At 36.3% G+C, this 17,850-nt stretch overlaps 2 protein-coding genes across 4 annotated transcripts in view; both read right to left on the bottom strand.

The window, feature by feature from the left end:
• The window catches only part of Got1 (Glutamate oxaloacetate transaminase 1), a 53,232-nt gene extending 36,929 nt beyond the window's left edge, over positions 1-16,303 (bottom strand). The window contains exon 1 of the mRNA XM_075304647.1: positions 15,846-16,303. Within this exon, the coding sequence (XP_075160762.1) occupies positions 15,846-15,960 (115 nt within the window). The 5' untranslated portion in view covers positions 15,961-16,303. The remainder of the gene's footprint in view (positions 1-15,845) is intronic.
• 4E-T (eIF4E-Transporter) lies at positions 449-17,829 on the bottom strand. Of its 3 annotated transcripts, none has more exons than XM_075304644.1 (2): positions 17,266-17,829; positions 449-4,615 (listed from the first exon to the last, which is right to left on the bottom strand). In XM_075304644.1, the coding sequence occupies exon 2, from the start codon at positions 4,599-4,601 to the stop codon at positions 573-575; it is 4,029 nt and encodes a 1,342-aa protein (XP_075160759.1). In that variant the 5' UTR covers positions 4,602-4,615; positions 17,266-17,829; the 3' UTR covers positions 449-572. The 3 variants fall into 3 exon arrangements, with proteins under 3 accessions (XP_075160759.1, XP_075160760.1, XP_075160761.1); XM_075304645.1 differs by lacking the exon at positions 17,266-17,829 and adding an exon at positions 5,163-5,304 and having other exon boundaries at positions 449-4,656; XM_075304646.1 differs by lacking the exon at positions 17,266-17,829 and adding an exon at positions 5,163-5,295.
• Between the last annotated feature and the right edge of the window lie 21 nt (positions 17,830-17,850).

The following is a 17,850-nucleotide window of genomic DNA, read 5'->3' as shown; positions in this document are numbered from 1 at the left end:
TTTTTCTTTGCGGGGAATGGAGCTGGGATAGATATTGTAAAATTTTCGACTTGATTTCTTGGGCGTTCAATATAAGCACTAAAAATCAAACCCCCTCTAATATTGCCATTTGTTATGAAAAACCTCACATCTGCGATGAACCTAAGGGTGGGCTGTTTAGGGGTTTACAGAACTTTAATCGTTACATAGAAATTTATAGATATTAAGACGTCATAGTTTTGTAGTTGTTTTCTTTCTTGTTATCTTCTTTTTATTTTTACCATATTTTGGCACAAAAAACTTGTGAAAAAAAAACTGACGAATTCAAAATTTACAAAAAGAACAAAAAAAAAGAAAAAAATGTGATTTGTTTTTGTTGTTTTTTTTTTTTTTTTTGAATCAAGTTCTTGTTTTTCTTCTTCTTCATCTTCTTTTTCAATATCCAACTAATTACAATAACGTTAATATGTATGTTTGTTGTTGTTGTTTTTCAATTTTTTTTATTATAATTTAATGTTATAAGCATTTGTTATCTTCTTCTTTTTCTTGTTGTATTTCTCATCTTCATCATCTTTGTAATTTCCTTTTTATTTTTAATTGTGTACAGGCGTTGAGGAATGTTGTATACTCTTTTCCAATGCTTCCAAGCTCAAGGCCTGGTTCATGTTTAATAATGGCAGCTTTCCTGCAGAAGCCTTGGCTAGAACCTCAGGTGAGAACCACTGAGCCAACACATTGCTGGTAGGTGATAAGCGTCCGTCCGCTTGATAATTTAAATTCGTGGCAGAATTGTTTTCATTATTAGCCGATGTTTGTTGGTGATGGGGATGTGGTGGAGCAACAGCAGCCGCTGCAACGGCCATATCTAAGAATGGATGTTGCTGGAATATCTGGCGTTGCATTTCCAAAGAGCGTTGTTGTTGTTGCTGTTGTTGTTGTTGGAACAAATGATGTGGGTGATTCTGATTTTGTGGTGATTGATTTTGCATGAAGTGTGCTGGGAAGGGATGACCACCCAACATTTGGGGTGGTGGTGGTTGCTGCTGCTGTTGTTGTTGGCTTTGTTGCTGTTGAGAAAACTGTTGCATTTGATTTTGAGCATTTTGAGTGTCGTTTAGATGGTTGGGCATCTGCTTTAGTGGATTTTGTGGATGTTGCATAACTTGTGACACCGGTCCCTTCAATATGGGACGTCCCATCGGCTTATTCATGGAATTCACCATAGATGGATGTTGTACTGGTCCACCGATGAAACCAGGTGGCCATTTCAAGCCAGCAAGTGATTGATTCCTCAAATGTGGTGGTAACATTTGTGGGCTACCTTCGGGATTTGGTGGCATTTGTTGGGGTTGTTGTGGCTGTTGTTGTTGCTGCTGCTGTTGTTGCTGTTGCAAATGTTGTAGATTTCCAGCTCCGAGTATCATTCTAGGCGGGTTAATATGTTGCTGTTGTTGTTGTTGCTGAAGTTGATGTGATTGCTGTTGTTGTTGCTGCTGAGAGAGTTTTATCATGTGCTGCTGCAATGGAGGAGGTGTTTGAATTGGTGGTCCAGATAATTGCTGCTGCTGTTGTTGTTGTTGTGGAGATATCATGGGTATTGGCGTTTGTTGGGTATTGTTCTCTTTCTCCGCTGTCATTTTACGTAGAACGGAAGTGGGCGTGAATGCCAATGGAGTTGGTGAATGTAAAGGTCTGGGTTGTTGTTGTTGTTGCTGCTGTTGTTGTTGTTGTTGTGGCTGATCCTGCATATGATTTCCCATAATTGGAGACATAAGATGAGGATGATGTGACGCACCTACCATTGGTACATTTTTATTTCCTCCTACTCCCTGCATTTGATACTGCTGGGGTGATGGCTGCTGTGGAGGCATACGATGATGCTGCGGCGGTATCATCTTGAGCATTGTCTGATGTCGTCTCATCATGTGCTGTTGATGCATCAGCTTCAACATATCTTCATGATCCAACATATTTAATGGTGGCGGTGTGGGATGTTGTAGACCATGTGGAGGAATCATACCTGGTAGTAACATACCAATCGGTGTTGGTACCGGCATATGTTGCTCGCCACCAGGTGGCATCATCATGTTCATCGACATATCCATTTTGGGCTTACCCAATTGATCTAATAATTTGCGGAAAGCCCCCATATCTTGCCCAGACATTTCGTTACTTTGTGGAGTATTTTCAGCGTTTTGCATTTGTCCATCGTTACACCCGTGTACCATAAAATTGCCGACCTCGGCACCCACCTCTCCATTTGGATCCATTTTACGCATTCTAGCTTCGAGTTCTCCAACACTTAGTGTTTGAGCAGAGGGGAAGCCTTTGGGTAAATCTGGTGTGGGTACATTGCCGCTTTTAAAGAATGCCATCAATGAATTTACATCATTTTGATTCTCATTCAAGTCCGTATGGGGTAGTTGAGGTGGTGGTCCTTGTTGCCTCTTCTCTTCACCCATAGGCGGAGATGACATGTCATTTTGTATCACGTCATTGTTATTGTTTTCGGCGTTGTTACGGAACCAACGACTAAAACGAGATGAACCAGCAGATTCGGTATATGGCAAAGCCGTTTGTTGGCCACCAATCAAAGAACTCTCCAAAGTATCTATGTTGAGAAAATGCTCGAAGAATCTTTCGGTTATATGTACAGCTTCGTTTGGTCTCACCGAAACCGAGGCGGCGGCAACTGCTGCAGCATCCTCGGCAGCTCCCACGGCTACAGAGACCGCCACTACTTGCTCGGCTTGTTTCTCCATGGTGGTATCTAAGGAAGGAGATTCTGCAGCTGCTTCCTTGTTTCCAGAGCCATCATTGGAGTTTTTGTCTTGCACTTCAATGTCCGAGGAGTCTCTAATGTCGTATTTGACATTATTATCAGAGTTTAGTGTTTCATGTGAGCCATCAGGTTTCTCTTTGGTTAACGTATTCAAATTACTGCTACTATTGAACAAGGAACTTTCCGAATCTTTTCTTTCATTTCGGTTCTGCGAGTCTTTATCACCATTCGCCTCTGCATCGGTCTCCGCCATGTCCAATTCCTCAAATCCACGCAATTCTATTGTATCGTGTTGAGAGGTTGGACCTTCACTAAGCCATTCAGGCTCGTCTTTACTGTACCTGTTGTACTCCCTCGATTCTCGGCGTTCACGTGTTACACCTGCACGCAAATCCCGCGTCTCACGAAAGTCATTAAAATCTCGATGGTCTCGACTTTTGCCCACAAATCCCCGACTTCGAAATGACATTGTCCGTTGACCGGCTACAGTGCTCGCATCATACTTGTCACGATTATTAATATCACTTTCGGGCCCTTCAACGGGGGCATGGCGTTCGTAGTGGGATCGGTCTGCGTTCCGTGACTCCCCGAAACGACTTGAAGCATTGCGTAGGTTCAACTTGTCCGCAGCGTTACCCGTAATGCCACCATTGTCGTTGTATTTACCTTGTGATGTTATCAGCTTGTCCTTTTCGCAACGCTTGCCTTCGGTCGATCGCATATCACCCCAGCTGTCCTCTCGAGGCATTAAACGTCCACTCCCGATTCGACGTTCATACACCAGTCTCTTGTTCCCACCGGCCAGGGATTTAGCACCCGAAGGGGAATACTCAGAATTCAACTTGGACATAGGAGGTATCCAACCAGGTTGAGATGAATCTGTATACAAATCATCTTTATTGGGTCGACTATTTGGGGAAGATTTGAATATGTTCATGGGCTTTAGAAGCTCTTTACGCTTGAGATTACCACCCCCTATGCCATGCAAAGTGGATGCATCCGTTACTAATTTATGCTCATCATTACCATCAGAACTGTCGTTATCATTGGGACCAGGGTAACCACCGCCACTGCCAGCACTTACGCTACGTAAGTTGGGCGGTCCACTGCCTTCTCCTGGCTTTCCGGGAATATTATTGCCCGACCGCCGTTTCACAAAGGCCGGCATCAAGTGAGACGAAGATATGCTGCGATGATCAATATAACCACTAATACCACCACTTCCTATCGCAGATGTCGACGTGTTAATGCCACGCTGAGGATTCATAAAACGGGGACGCAAAGTTCGTTTATTGTTCAACAAAGCAGTAGGTACACCACCAATGTGCGGTGGCTGATGTAAACCACCGATGTAGCCGCCACCATCGTTACCCAATTCATAAGCCGAGTCGTCGCCAATACCATCGCAGACGCCATCATTGGAACTACAACCAGGACACCCAGTACAATTTCCATATTGGTTACCATTATTGGGGGCCTTCCACAATCCCAAATACTGTAGCTCATTGCGCAGACGACAATTCCAAATGGACAGAATTTGCAGTTCAGGCTTTAGAGAACACTCAGGATGTTCCAGAGATCGTTGTTCCTTGCGTAGAGAAATTAAAGCATGACGAGAGTACCGTTTTAAATCTATGGGAGCTGTAGATGATGTACCATTTGCAGATGACGACACTTTGGACGCCAACGCACTATCTTCGGAAGACGATGAAGGGATGTTGCGCTCTGGATCATTGATGCCTGATGTGTCATTGTTTTCGCCGCACTGTTTTTGTTTATCACTGCATGATTGTTCCGTTGCTGCTGCTACTGTTGCCACTTCGAGTTCAGTAGACATCATCGATACGTTCGGCTCTAAGTATGGGAATTAAAATCCTTTAGTTTATGGAATAGTACTGAAAATGTAAAACACACACACACACAATTTCATTCAATCATTCACAAATGCTGTTTGTTGATTCATAAGATATATTTGATGACCCATAAGGGTCCATGAATTCAAAGGAAAATAGTTAATTCTAAGAAATAATGTGTCAAATATCTCCTTTAGAAGAAATCCGAATGCTTACAAATGTTTATTGTAGACATAATTCGTTTTGCACAAATATGCGTTTTGCTCGTGGACTATGTCGCATTTGGTAATACCTTCAGTTGGGCAATTTTGTTATTGTTGTTTCTGCCTCTTTCTTTGTTACAATTTACGCATTTTATCCACAAGTCATCATGTTTAGGAAAAGAAATATGAAAGGTTTGGATGATGAGCTGCTGGTGCTGTGGTATTCGATTGTCGTAATAAAGAAAGTCACAAACAACAAAAACATGATTTTGACACAATAAGCAGCTACGTCTGCTGCAATCCCCAATGTACAACTAAATTATCTTATATTCACTTAATACTCACATATAATTATAATAAAACTTTGAAAAGCAACAACAACATCAATGATAAAAGAAAACAAATGTTATTTCTTATTTTAATATTCCAATTTATGCAAAATGTTATAACTTTCGTTCGTTGGTTCAATTTGTAGGTACTTTTATATTTTAGTTCATAAACACACACATACAGCTGACACATTTTATAGCCTTGCCATATGGTGAAAAAACAGTCACTCTTTAATCTATTACAAACGTAAGTGCACAAAGGCCACTTTGAAAGGTGGTAAGCCTGTATAAAAAAAATGGTATGAAGCTGTGGGGGGCATTCACGTTGCATCGTAGAAGAGGTTTGCAAAAATAGTTGGCAAATCTTTTCACCCTTGATATTGGCCAAAATCAATCGATAAACACAAATTTCCCCTTGCCCCTCATAAGATTTTCAGGAAAATACATACGATATATATAAGAGAGCAATGCGTCGTTCTTATTATACTTATATTTGAACGACTTTTGAAAATTTTGCATAAAAACCATGGCAATGGTAATTTGACTCCTAATGATTTCAATTAATTCAAGCCAATGTTGCCACGTGTTTTATACACAATCCCCAAAAAATCTTTTAAATAAATGTATGGTAAGAGTATACAGTGTAACCTATAGAGTACAAAAACAAGAGGACGAAAAGATCTCTTCTGCAAAGAAAACAAATGTCAACCGTAGAGATGTCGCACAATGACCGCAGCGTTTTGGTATCACCGGCGTTGCTTTCGAAGCGCTGCTTTGATAAATTAGTTATAGAAACGTCGCCAGTTATAATCTCAAATTGTCTGCCAAAAATTTAATAGAATGAAAACATTTATAAAAAAGACTTTTGTTATTTCAAAGTAGGTTCTAAATCCTATTTTCCTTTTCGTAAGGCCGGCAGAGAACAGAACTGGGTGATGCCGACCCAAATTGTATGATAGTTGAGAGAAACGCCGACAAAAATATTAGAGAAATTTTCCTCATGACAGCCACCTACTGACGCAGTTTCGCTCTCTTGTATTTCCTCCTCTGCGGAAACCTCTCAGAAGTGGACACTCACAGTAGCTTAAATTTGTCCACATTTAGGGATATCTTTTTATGAGAGATTAATTTTAGTGTGATAACATAGCAAACGTCTCACGAAAGTTGTCCGCTTTTCAGAGTGTCGATGTTCGAGAAGTTTCAATAAGTATAGTAGTAAGCAACAGAGAATGATGACGCAGAGTCGCGACGGCGCCGCCAAAATTGACTCGTCTCTTTTCAGCTGGCAATAAATGAATAAACATTCCTGTTAAACTTAAAAATTCAATTTTTCCCATTATAAATGTGTTATCGATCCCATAAACATGCAGCAGTATCGATTATGCCTTCGGACTTAACTTATAATGTGCACAATATATTGGATATGTTCGACACGAGCACTGTCGTCCAGAATAACTGATAGTCTGTAAAGGGCATAAAGCGCATAAGCCGATAAAAATTTGTATTTTCGGTGGCGAACATTTATCCATTATAAAATCAAATTGAGGTTATCTGAATGGTTATGAGATTAGTTGTACAACCAATTTATATATCATTCAAATCTTTTGATCTAAAGTTAAAAATTTTGGCAGAAAATACATCAATTATTAACAGTCAATTTCTCAAATGCGAAATGAACGCTTTCGTTCGACTGAAATGCCAAAATCAGGTGATTTTCCTTTATAAATTCAGCTGTTTTGGGCATTCTAGTCGAACGAAAGCATTCGTTTCGGATATGAGAAATTGGCTGTAATATATTTTTTCAACTTTTAATAAATATTTTTGATCAATTGGCGGCTAAATTCGAGATGAGTCGACATATTCGGCGGCGGAATCGACTGCCAAAAAGGGTCACCGGCGGCTAAAATCAGCGGCGCGACTCGGCGGCTTCATTCTCTGCTCTGCAACCAGAGAATGAAGCCGACCCATTTTTGTCGGCGGCGGCGGACACTAAATTTTTGCCTCCAGCGGCGGCGGCTTGATGGCTGAGCCGATATAAATTTGTTCACTCGGCGGCGGACAATTATCCATTACAAAATCAATTTGAAGTTAATCGAATGATAATGAGATTAGTTGTACAACCTATCTTACAAACAAATTTACATTTCGTTCAAATTTTCTGAGCTAAATTTTTGCTAAATTATTATAGCAGCTTAAATATGATTGGTTGTGTTCAAAATTTTGAAAAAAATACGTCAAATATATATAAATTTTTCTGATTTAAATCGACATTTTTGATTAATTGGCGGCTAAAATTGAGTCGAGATGAGTCGACATATTCGGCGGCGGCGTCGACTGGCAAAAAATGGTCGGCGGCGACTGAAATCGGCGGCGCGACTCGGCGGCTTCATTCTCTGTCTGCAACAGATAAATAAAACGTAAATTTGATTATAGGATTGGTCGTACGATTTATCTCCTATTGGAGATGTTTGATGAAAAATTTACCGACGCCGAGATGTCTTAAAAAGTTCAAAGTTCGATTTTATCTCCATGTTATGTATTTTGTAGCGATGGGGACATTTTAAGTGATCTGTAGAATTTTCATGTTTTAAATACATTGAGAATCATTAAATTTACAAAGGTGTAAAAGTAATAGTTTAATTTAATCTTACATTTATACATTTTAAAGGTCCTTATTGGGTACGCTAGTTTAAAAGATACGCATAGTAAAGATTCCCTAACAACCCTTTAACTTAGTGACTCAGTTCTGTGTTGTCCGGTATATTTTAACAATATTTTATAAATTTGTTTTATGATATACTTCATAAATAAATAAATAATACGACCTCTTTTGGCGAAGAATACACTGTTCCCACGTTCAAATCGGTCGAACTGCTACCCATCAACCATATTCCCAGAATTTGGCGGCTCCTTTTTAAGAAACTTAAAAAATCACTCGCTGAGCACAAATATCAATCGAATGAGGACTAGCCATCACGGATGTCAATTTTGCAGGCTTCATACAACGTAAATGTTCTGACCGATTAAAACTGCTAAAGCTCTGCTGGGCAAAAATATCGCAAATCGTTTATTTGAGGCTAAGAACTTTGATGACCATCCTTGCAGTCTAAACCGAAGAAAGTCCACACTAATCGTGAGAAATTCAATACCACGGATCTATCAGTTGAAATTTTGTCAACGAAAAAATCATGTTTTCCTTTTGTTGTTCTAAAAGAGATAAGAAGGCAAGTTAATCAGCCAATAGTACAAATCTATGTACAATACATTGTATATTAACGTGGAACACTTGACCTACTTGTGTTCATCAACGAAGCGAAGAGAGTAACGTGACTATGTTTACCAAGCATAACATTTAACTGATTTGGTATTGAATATTTGTCTTATCTTTGGATTAATTATTTGTTAAATAATATTTTTACGTTATTCACATCAATTGATGCAAAGAGCATCATGGATTTCGGGCATTTATTATCAACTAATCATATTTATTGCTGATAATGAAACACAATATTGAACAAATAAAAATCCACATAGAATCCACTCCATCCATAACAGATCCCTTCAGTTCATACCCCAGACTAAACGTACTATTAATAAAATAATAAACAAAACAACAGTATTATTTTCTTAAATGATGTCATTCAAGCTCATATGTTGTTTTAGTCTATTTCCCTATGTAACGATGAAATATCTAATAATTGTTGATATTAGCGGGGTACCATAAACTCGTGGGGTACAATATTGTTGTTTACTTTTTGTTAGAGTAAATAATTGTGAATGATTTTTAATAAGATATAATTGTACGTGACCAAAGTATAAAATCTAAACAATGCTAAAAATCTTTCAAAAAATGGGAACAAAGAAAAATAAAGGATATTCTAGCCCAGAAAGTACTCCGTAGATTTTGGTCAACGTTTCTTTAATTCGATTATAACCACCACAACGAAAGCGGTATACAGCGAGCCAAATATGATTTTAGGTCGCTAGTCATCTTAGCCGACTTGACGATGACCGACCCGAAGAGATTCGTGATAGTTTATTGCTTATCTCGTGAGTTACATTAGGGACAAATAGCAGATGAAATGTGAAACGCCGTTCGAACCCGGAGATCCCGTGTTATTGAACTAAAAATGGAATCGGGAAACACTCAGTTCACCACTGTGGTATCAATATGTACAGAAAGTGTGATCCTTATTTAACACCAATATACCAGTCCTTTTTCAGAGAAATACATTTTGAATTCCTCTTTCTCAGAAGTCGACAAATTTTCGGAAAAGCAGACTGGGACAATATCCGATTCCTTCACGATTTTTCAATGATTCTTCATTGTTTTTTTTTCAGAAATTCAGAATCAGAAATAAAAAAATATTTACAAATATTTTTTATATATCAGTTTTGTATCGAGTATTGATCGTATTTGGTACAAAAAAAATGATTATCATCGCCGCCGTCATCTCTGTTCCAGAGTACAAAATTTATGTCATCGTGACAGACGTTAAAAACGAAGGCGAAAATGTCAACATGAATTTGCATGTTAGCATTTGCAAAGAATCTTAGGTCTTCTTAAATGAAATAAATTGTTTCTATTAATAAACACAAAAGCATTATCAATTGTCTTTAATTTGTGATGAAGCACCACTAAAGAATTTCCCAAATTATACAATTGGAAAATAAAAACAAAACAAGATTCAAAATCACATTCTATTATAACGATCGATCATATTCAGAGAATTTATGTAAGACAGTACTACATCGAAATATCGATTTCCGACCATGTAAAGTATATATTCTTGATCAGGAAGAAATTCTAAGACGATATAAGCATGTCCGTCTGTCTGTTGTAATCACTCTACAGCCTTCAATTATAGCGCTATCGTCCGGCACAGATTCGTGTTTTGTTTGCAGGCAGGCCAAGTTCGAAGATGGGCTATATCGGTCCAAGTTTTGATATAGTCCCCATATACACCGACCTCCCGATTTGGGGTCCGGGGCAATTTGAATCCTGCAATTGGAAATCTAGAGGTGTTTTAGGACCATTAAAGAGTGTGCCGAAAATTATGCCTATCGGTCCATGTTTTGGTATAGCCCCCATATAAACCGATTTCCGGATTTTGCTTCTTGGGCGTCCAGAAACTGTATTTTTTATCCAATTTGTCTGAAATTGAAAATCGAAAATGGCTTGTATCGGTCCCTGTTTTTGTACAACCCCCATATAGACCGATCTCCAGATTTTAATTCTTGAGCTTTTAGAACGTGTATTTACTATCCGATTTGCATGAAATTTGTAATCTAGAGGTATTTTATGACCAGAAATAGGTGTGCCGAAAATGGGATGTATGGGTCCATGTTTTGGTATTGCCCCCATATCTATCCGATTTGCTTGAAATTGAAAATGTAGAGGTATTTTAAGACCACAAATAGGTGTGTCGAAAATGGGGAGTAGTGGTCCAAGGTTTGATATATCTCCCATATAAACAGATCCCCCGATTTGGGGTCTTGAGCTTCTAGAAACCGTAGTTTTTATTCGATTTGCCTAAAATTAGGACCACAAATAGGTGTGCAGAAAATGGGGTGTATCGGTCCATGTTTCGTTGTAGCCCCCATATAGACCGATTTCCCAAATTTACTTCTTGGACTTATAGAATCCGTAGTTTTTATCTAATTTGCCAGAAATTAGAAATCTAGAGGTAGTTTAGGACCATAAAGAGGTGTGTCGAAAATGGTCCGTATCGGTATAGCCCCCTTATAGACTGATCGCCCGATTTTAGATTTCGTAGTTTTTAACCAATTTGTCTGAAATTGGAATTCTAGAGGTATTTGAGGAACTTAAGGAGGTGTGTCGAAAATTTTGAGTATTGGTCCATGTTTTGGTATAGGTCCCATATAGACCTACCTCCCGGATTTATTTCTTAGGCTGTTAGAATCTGTAGTTTTTATCCACTTTGCCTGAAATTGTAAAAATTTGTATCGCATTTATTTCTACCGGTCCATTATGTAAGACATTGATCGATTGACCGATTTACTTCTTGAGGGTATAGCAAGAGCACTGATCATATAAATTGCTTGAAACTAAAAATGAAATTTCCAGATTTTACTCCTCGTTATCATTTAAATTATAATGGCGGTAAAAATCTACGGATTTAAGATTTCAAATCAAGGCTTTTTTCATCATTTACACGATATGTTTATGATTTCTCTAAAATTCAAACAAAATTGGTTCTTGTAGATCCAGAATCTGTTCTAGTTTTCACAGGTAGAATCTTTAAATTTATCTTCGGGAAGTGTACTGGTTGCATTGATCTGCTTGGGAGAATATTTGTTATCAAACCCCCTTAAACACTACATATATTATCAAGATACCCGCACCGACGAAGAGTTTTCAAAGGAAACTACGAGTATTATATATGATTCATGGTGGTGGGTATTTAAGATTCGGCCCGGCCGAACTTACTACTGTATATACTTGTTTTATTTTATTTTTTTGTTTTATAATCGTTTATGAGATACACAAAAACTAAATTTCCCTATGTAAATATTAGTGGTAAATAGTAGATTTTAAATTAGTTATACATATATATTTTTGCCGGTAAACAATTGACAACTTATCGCAAATTTTTATAAACAAAAAGACGTTGTGTATTTAAAACTAGTAAAATAATTAACATTTCATTGCCAACTAAGGAATGTAGCAATACCTGCGATAGTTGCTATGATCAATTATACTATACTCCCCTCCACCGTAGAGAAAATCATATCATATGGGAAAATCAGCTTCAAGCTATTAAAGATCATTTTCTAGATATTAGACTATGGACCTAAAGTGGACCTCAAAATCAAGTGCACAAATTATTTGTTTAAAAACGTGTTTGCTCCGTTTTTTTATTTTATTTTATTTTATTTTATTTTTAAATCTGTGTAGAGATTTATTTAACTTTTGGTAAAATCGTAAGTATAAAATCTAAAACAAAAGGCATTTAGAAAAGTATGCCTTTATTATGCCGCTGTATATAGAGCAGTTTCTCTGTGGCTATAGATATACTCAATTCATAACTGCTTTTTACTTATTTTTAAATTAATTTTTAAAAAATTTGAAAACCAGTAGGCTCGATCAAAGTTGGAAAAACACATTAGAACACCTGGGTGAACTTTTGTATTGGATAGTAGAATTAATAAGGATAAAAACAAATATGCTTTGTAATGATATCATCATTAATTTTATACTTATTTGATTTCAAGATTTTTTGTTTATGGGATATATATATTAGTATACTTTTCCAGAGAACGCACAATTTCTGAAGGGTTTATTCAACTGACACATGTCATTGATCCGATTTAAAGCCACATCCAACTTGACTGGTGATAACATTAATTGCTTTTAATAAATGTTGTTACCACCTTCAGTTTATCTCGATTTCCATTAACAATAAACGGAAATCATGTGTTTCACTTTTTATTGATATTGTGCAAATCATTGAAATTAAATTAATATCAATGTCCACTTAAACATGTTGGAAATGTCTCAAAATGCATTTTTGTTATTTGGGAAAAATATGTTTGACAGTTCAAGTGAATTTCATTACTTTATACCTCATTAACATTACAATTCCAAAAATCCACATTAAACTAGATTTCATTTGCCTTACATAAAAAGTGATTTCAAATCTACTTTTAGTTGATTTCGACCCTAATGTGAATGGACTATTAGATATTCGAGTATTAAAAGTAATTTATACAAATACAGCTTGGATTAAAATTGAGGCGTTAGCTAAAGATGGAAATTTGCACCCATCCAGTATAAGTTAACCATATTTTGCTTGGAAATATAATCAGCAAATTAAATGCTAATATTCATTCAATATTACTTACAGTTCAGAGATGAAAAAGATTTTGAAAATGGAAAGAAAAAGTTGCCCCCTTTTAAAAACTTTTTGGTAGCGAAAAACTTTTCGTTTTCAGCTATTATTTCTATTAATAATGTAAAAATTAAAAAAAAAAGAAGGAAAACAGAATTGGCTTTATTTTTTATTGTTTAAAGTAATATTTTTATTAGTGCTTATCCAATCATTTATTGTTAAACGTATGAATTCAACTAAAGCAAGCAGGTAACTCTCCCCATATATGTATTATATGGATTGTTAAATATTCGACATCAAACGGTATGGAAGTACCGCTATAATTTTATAATATTTCACAATTCCTCAGAGTGGTATCACACAGTATGACATGATACATTCAATGACAGGGTCTACATACACTGGTAATAACCATCTGATCAACTCAGTAGCAACAATATGCTGTCATACCATTCTATGTCATGACGTTGGCTTTTGAATTGAATGTGCAATTGATAGACGCATGTAGAAGTCAAAGATAACTACATTCAACACACATTGCCAATTCTCAGCAATATTCTTTCCTTGGAGTAAACTCTTCTGCCGAATTTAATATGGCATCTTATTTTCAATCATTAGAATAAAGTGTATTCTGATCCATTGCGTATTAAATGCTTTTCAATTGTAGATTATGATATATGAAATCACATTCTTTTTGAGCATAAAATAATGGAAGGGTCATCCATTTATAAGAAGTTATGGAAGGATTATCCATTTATAAAATGTATCGAATGGAGGATCAGAAAGTAAAGTGTTTTCACGTATTATTAATTATTAATATAATTATTATTCCCGCCTAAGACTTATGGCCTCATAAATCTATCAACAAATTACCTCAAGCAACCGAAAATACTGGTGGTAAGGCGCGGAAGAATGTGCGCTCAAATTCACCATTCCGATCAAATACCATTCTACAAAATTGATTAACTACCTACAACCCAGGCTCACTCGATAATCGGCTGCGCTGAAACCCGGAGCGAAGTCAACATATGGATTATCACATCAGCATCTAAAGAAATTTGTTAGTAGAAACCAGCGTTACCGTTGTGCCACTTTCCGTTAATTCTTAATATATGTGAGCGGCTATGATTCAATTTAGGTTATGTCAAATTTATTGTGGAGTTAAATATCGTTTCTATGATGATATGATAATTATGAAAATGTTTAAGGTTTGTAGTGCGACCGCAAGGAATAATTGATGATGGATCCCATGAGACCTCGGTTAAAAAAGTTTGCAATCACTCTTGGAGACTGATTGTTGTAGTTCGGCTGACTATAATTCGGATAAAATGTATTTAACAAAATTATTCTATTAGAAATATACATATGTTTTTTTAAGAGCTATATTGCAGGTAGTGATTTGGCACATATCAACTATAAAAATTCTTTTTATATTAAAGAAATTACAAAAGTATATAAAGGCCATGAAGCCAAATCATAAATTATTTCAGAATGCATCCCTGAAACTGCTACAACTACATTAAAAACTTATATGTATTTTAAAATTTTACCCTAAAATTGTAAAATTTTATTATGAATTGTAGAAAACAAAAAAATTATTATGGGGCTATAGTAAGAGCGTGACACAGTTTGAGACACCATTCTAGATATTTAGCTGAATAATAAGGAACTCATTTTTATTGGCGAAGCAGTAGGCATATAAATGCCGAAAATTAAAACATCGTTTTTTCACGCCGAAAGCAATCTCTGCATATTCATACGCTAATAGCAAAGGCTCAAAAATTGCACTACATTATTAGGTATAATGGCAGCTCGTTATTTTTGTTTAGGCTCACTATTCATTATCGTGAAACCACTTAGGGGTTCGATCGAAACTGGGATTGAGTCAATGACCCTTTCTACACAAGGCGGGCATGCTACCATTGCACGACGGTGGCCAAATTGTAAAACCAATCCAATGGGACATTGCCGGTTCATTCTGATTTTATAACAGGTATAGGTCAAATGGTAAATTCGTATAGTTCTATTGATGTCATATGTTCTTTACTAGAAAAAAATCCATTTATAATTATTATAAAATAAATAAATAAGTGATATTGGATGTGCGTCTGAAAGGACCAAACAAGGCGTATATAAAAAGTTTATTCATTTGCTACTGCATCGAGAATATCTTTCTACCTTATCAAATACCCCTTTACTAGAAATCCTTCGATCTTAACATTCATTTTCTTTTAATAATTACACAAAGCGGAATGAAACAACCCCAGTGAAATGAAGAAAAAAATTGTTTTTTTATGTAATTTTCTATCACATTGTTGGTATTGAAAAGGGGAAATGTCTATGGATATCCTCTCATATGCCTTTCGTCCAGTAAACCCAACGTATGACCTTTAAGATGACCTCTAAAATCTCGTACAAATGCGCCGCTGTTTGTATGGAAACACAAATATCTAAAGAGGAATAACAACGTTGTCATACAATCACATAAGAACGCTCCTCACTGTATTTTTTGTGGGGCTATTATGGAATAACTAAAGAATACTCAAAAAACAAACAGTGAGTAACGAGTAAAATGCAAAAAATATTAATGAGAATTATTTTCGCAAAAAAACACATTTTTTTATCCTAAACACAGAGCGAGCAATTCTTGAGACACATACAGTCATAGGTGCCCAACTAGATGGGGACACGGCACTGATTATTTGAGATACCTGTGTGTATGTATAGGAGAGTTTGCATGATGACTGATTGGGTAGACGAAAAAGAAATATGAAAATATATAGAATAGCTTACAGAAGGTAAATTTGTAAAAGCCGCCAATATATTGTTGCTATTTCTACACTTACCTCCTACACCGAGATTAGCTTTTTTGGGATGGGTATCCTCTTGGAAAGCCCGATTTAAGGCAAAGACTTCAATGGCAGGGCCTTGTTCAACACCAGCAAAAATGGAGCTCGACATTTTTTGATTTTAACTTTTAAGGGAATTTTAGGCAAACACTGGAAAGAGCTACACCAAAATTGGGGATTTTATTTTACAACTCTGTTTTCAACCGATGTAAATTTATTGCCCGAAGCGATTCTTTTCAAAAGTCCAATGAACTTTCCCACATAAGAAATCAAAGCACCCAAAAGTAAAAACAAAAAATTTTGAAATTTTACAAACAACACCGGGTTTTTTTAAAACAACAAACTAAGGCAACGATGAGGAAAAACTACTTCAATTCGATGTCACGAGAATACAACATACAACTGGCAACCGTTCTATATGAAAGTCTGACAACCACTAGCTGAACGTTATTAACGGGCGATAACTGAATGAATGAATATAATGTGGTGAAAGATATGTATGCATGTATGTATACAGTATAGAACATTGTACATACATACATATGATGATGGGTTGGGGCAACGTCGACTGCGTCGTAATTCGTCTGCGAACAGACGTCAAGTGCAAAAACAACAATACACAAATTTAACTGAAATGTAGTGTACTACAGCTTTACAACAATTGGGTTAAGATGATGAGGGGAGAAGTGGGGGGAATGTTTATTTGTTTTTGCGATTTTGATAAATATTCGCAAAAGCAACGGGCAAAGAAAACATACATAAATATAACGGCAACATTTAATGACGACAAAGACTTACATTACTTGTCTGCCGTTGCAGTCACTTGGTTTGTTCGTTTGTTTTGGATGAGATAGTTAATTATGGTGTAGGATAATGGATACATGTTGAAGAATCAATAAAAACTGCAAGGTTGAAATCCACATTTCAGACACCATAAAGATTTATGAAATGTTAAATACCTCCCAGGTTTTCTAAAAAAAAAAACACTCATGCCCCATGCGGATCAAAAAGTACGGTGCACTTATCAAATTAGTCCTAGACTTTTCCTTAGCCTATGGTATTATTACTATATAAATATTGTAAATAGTCTTTGGAAATATTCTACCCATATATTATACTTTTTTTTGTTAGATTTACTTTACTAATTTTTTTCCGACAATTTTTATCTGTTTTTTGGTAAATTTCATACTTCTTTTATTATTGTTGTTGCTCTTCAGATTTCTCTTTTCTATTGTTATTTTGAATGATATGGCTTTTTCGTATTATTCGTGGCTATCATTAACAATACGAAGGAAGACAGCAATTGTGAATGATTGAAGAAATTTTTCATTGCATTTGCCATCTCACTCACGCTCTCACACACACACGCACACAGTCAAACGCACTCATGCACTGAACATAAATTTTTTTCACTTACCGCTGGTTAACCTTTGCTCTAATTATTTTTCAATTGTCGTCTCTCTATCGTGTAGATGATGTAGAGGAACTGTGATTTTATGGTCCACCAATAGCCCCGGATCAAATTTCTTTTGTATATCTACGAATGTACAATTGCTTTTTTTCCGTTCACACTCCTGCTGCTTATGTAGTGGGTCGTAGTGCTCTTATGGTTATCTTCTTCTTTGTTCTGCTGTTCTGTTTTTGCACTTCATCTATTATTGCTTTGTGTTGTTGCGTGTCATCGCCGTTGGTTCGTTTCGGCGTTCGGTTAATACTTGGCAAATTTCTCATGCATTCACAATAGCAGCTGTACCTACCACCAAGACGACTTACGGTGAATAAATAAAAAAAATTTGCATCGCGTTTACAATTCAGTTCATTGTTTGCTTTCCCCTAGCACTTTACAACGTTTATTTCATAATTTTCGTATGCCTTGTATTTTCGATTATCGTTTGTGATGCGAAATTATAAATAAATACAGTTTTTTCTTGCTAGTAATATTTTTCACGTCCGTAAATTCTTTTTGTCTACCTAGAAATTAACAGCTGCTTTGATGGCAGTC

This window comes from Haematobia irritans, chromosome 4 (genome assembly GCF_050003625.1).
Source record: "Haematobia irritans isolate KBUSLIRL chromosome 4, ASM5000362v1, whole genome shotgun sequence".
In the NCBI taxonomy this organism is placed as follows: Eukaryota; Metazoa; Arthropoda; class Insecta; order Diptera; family Muscidae; genus Haematobia; species Haematobia irritans.
Note: the sequence above shows the minus strand (reverse complement) of the source record. Positions and strands in the feature narration are given on the sequence as shown.

Bases quoted from the DNA above. Each gene is read 5' to 3' on its own strand.
- 4E-T (XM_075304644.1), bottom strand. From the start codon at position 4,601: ATGATGTCTACTGAACTCGAAGTGGCAACAGTAGCAGCAGCAACGGAA.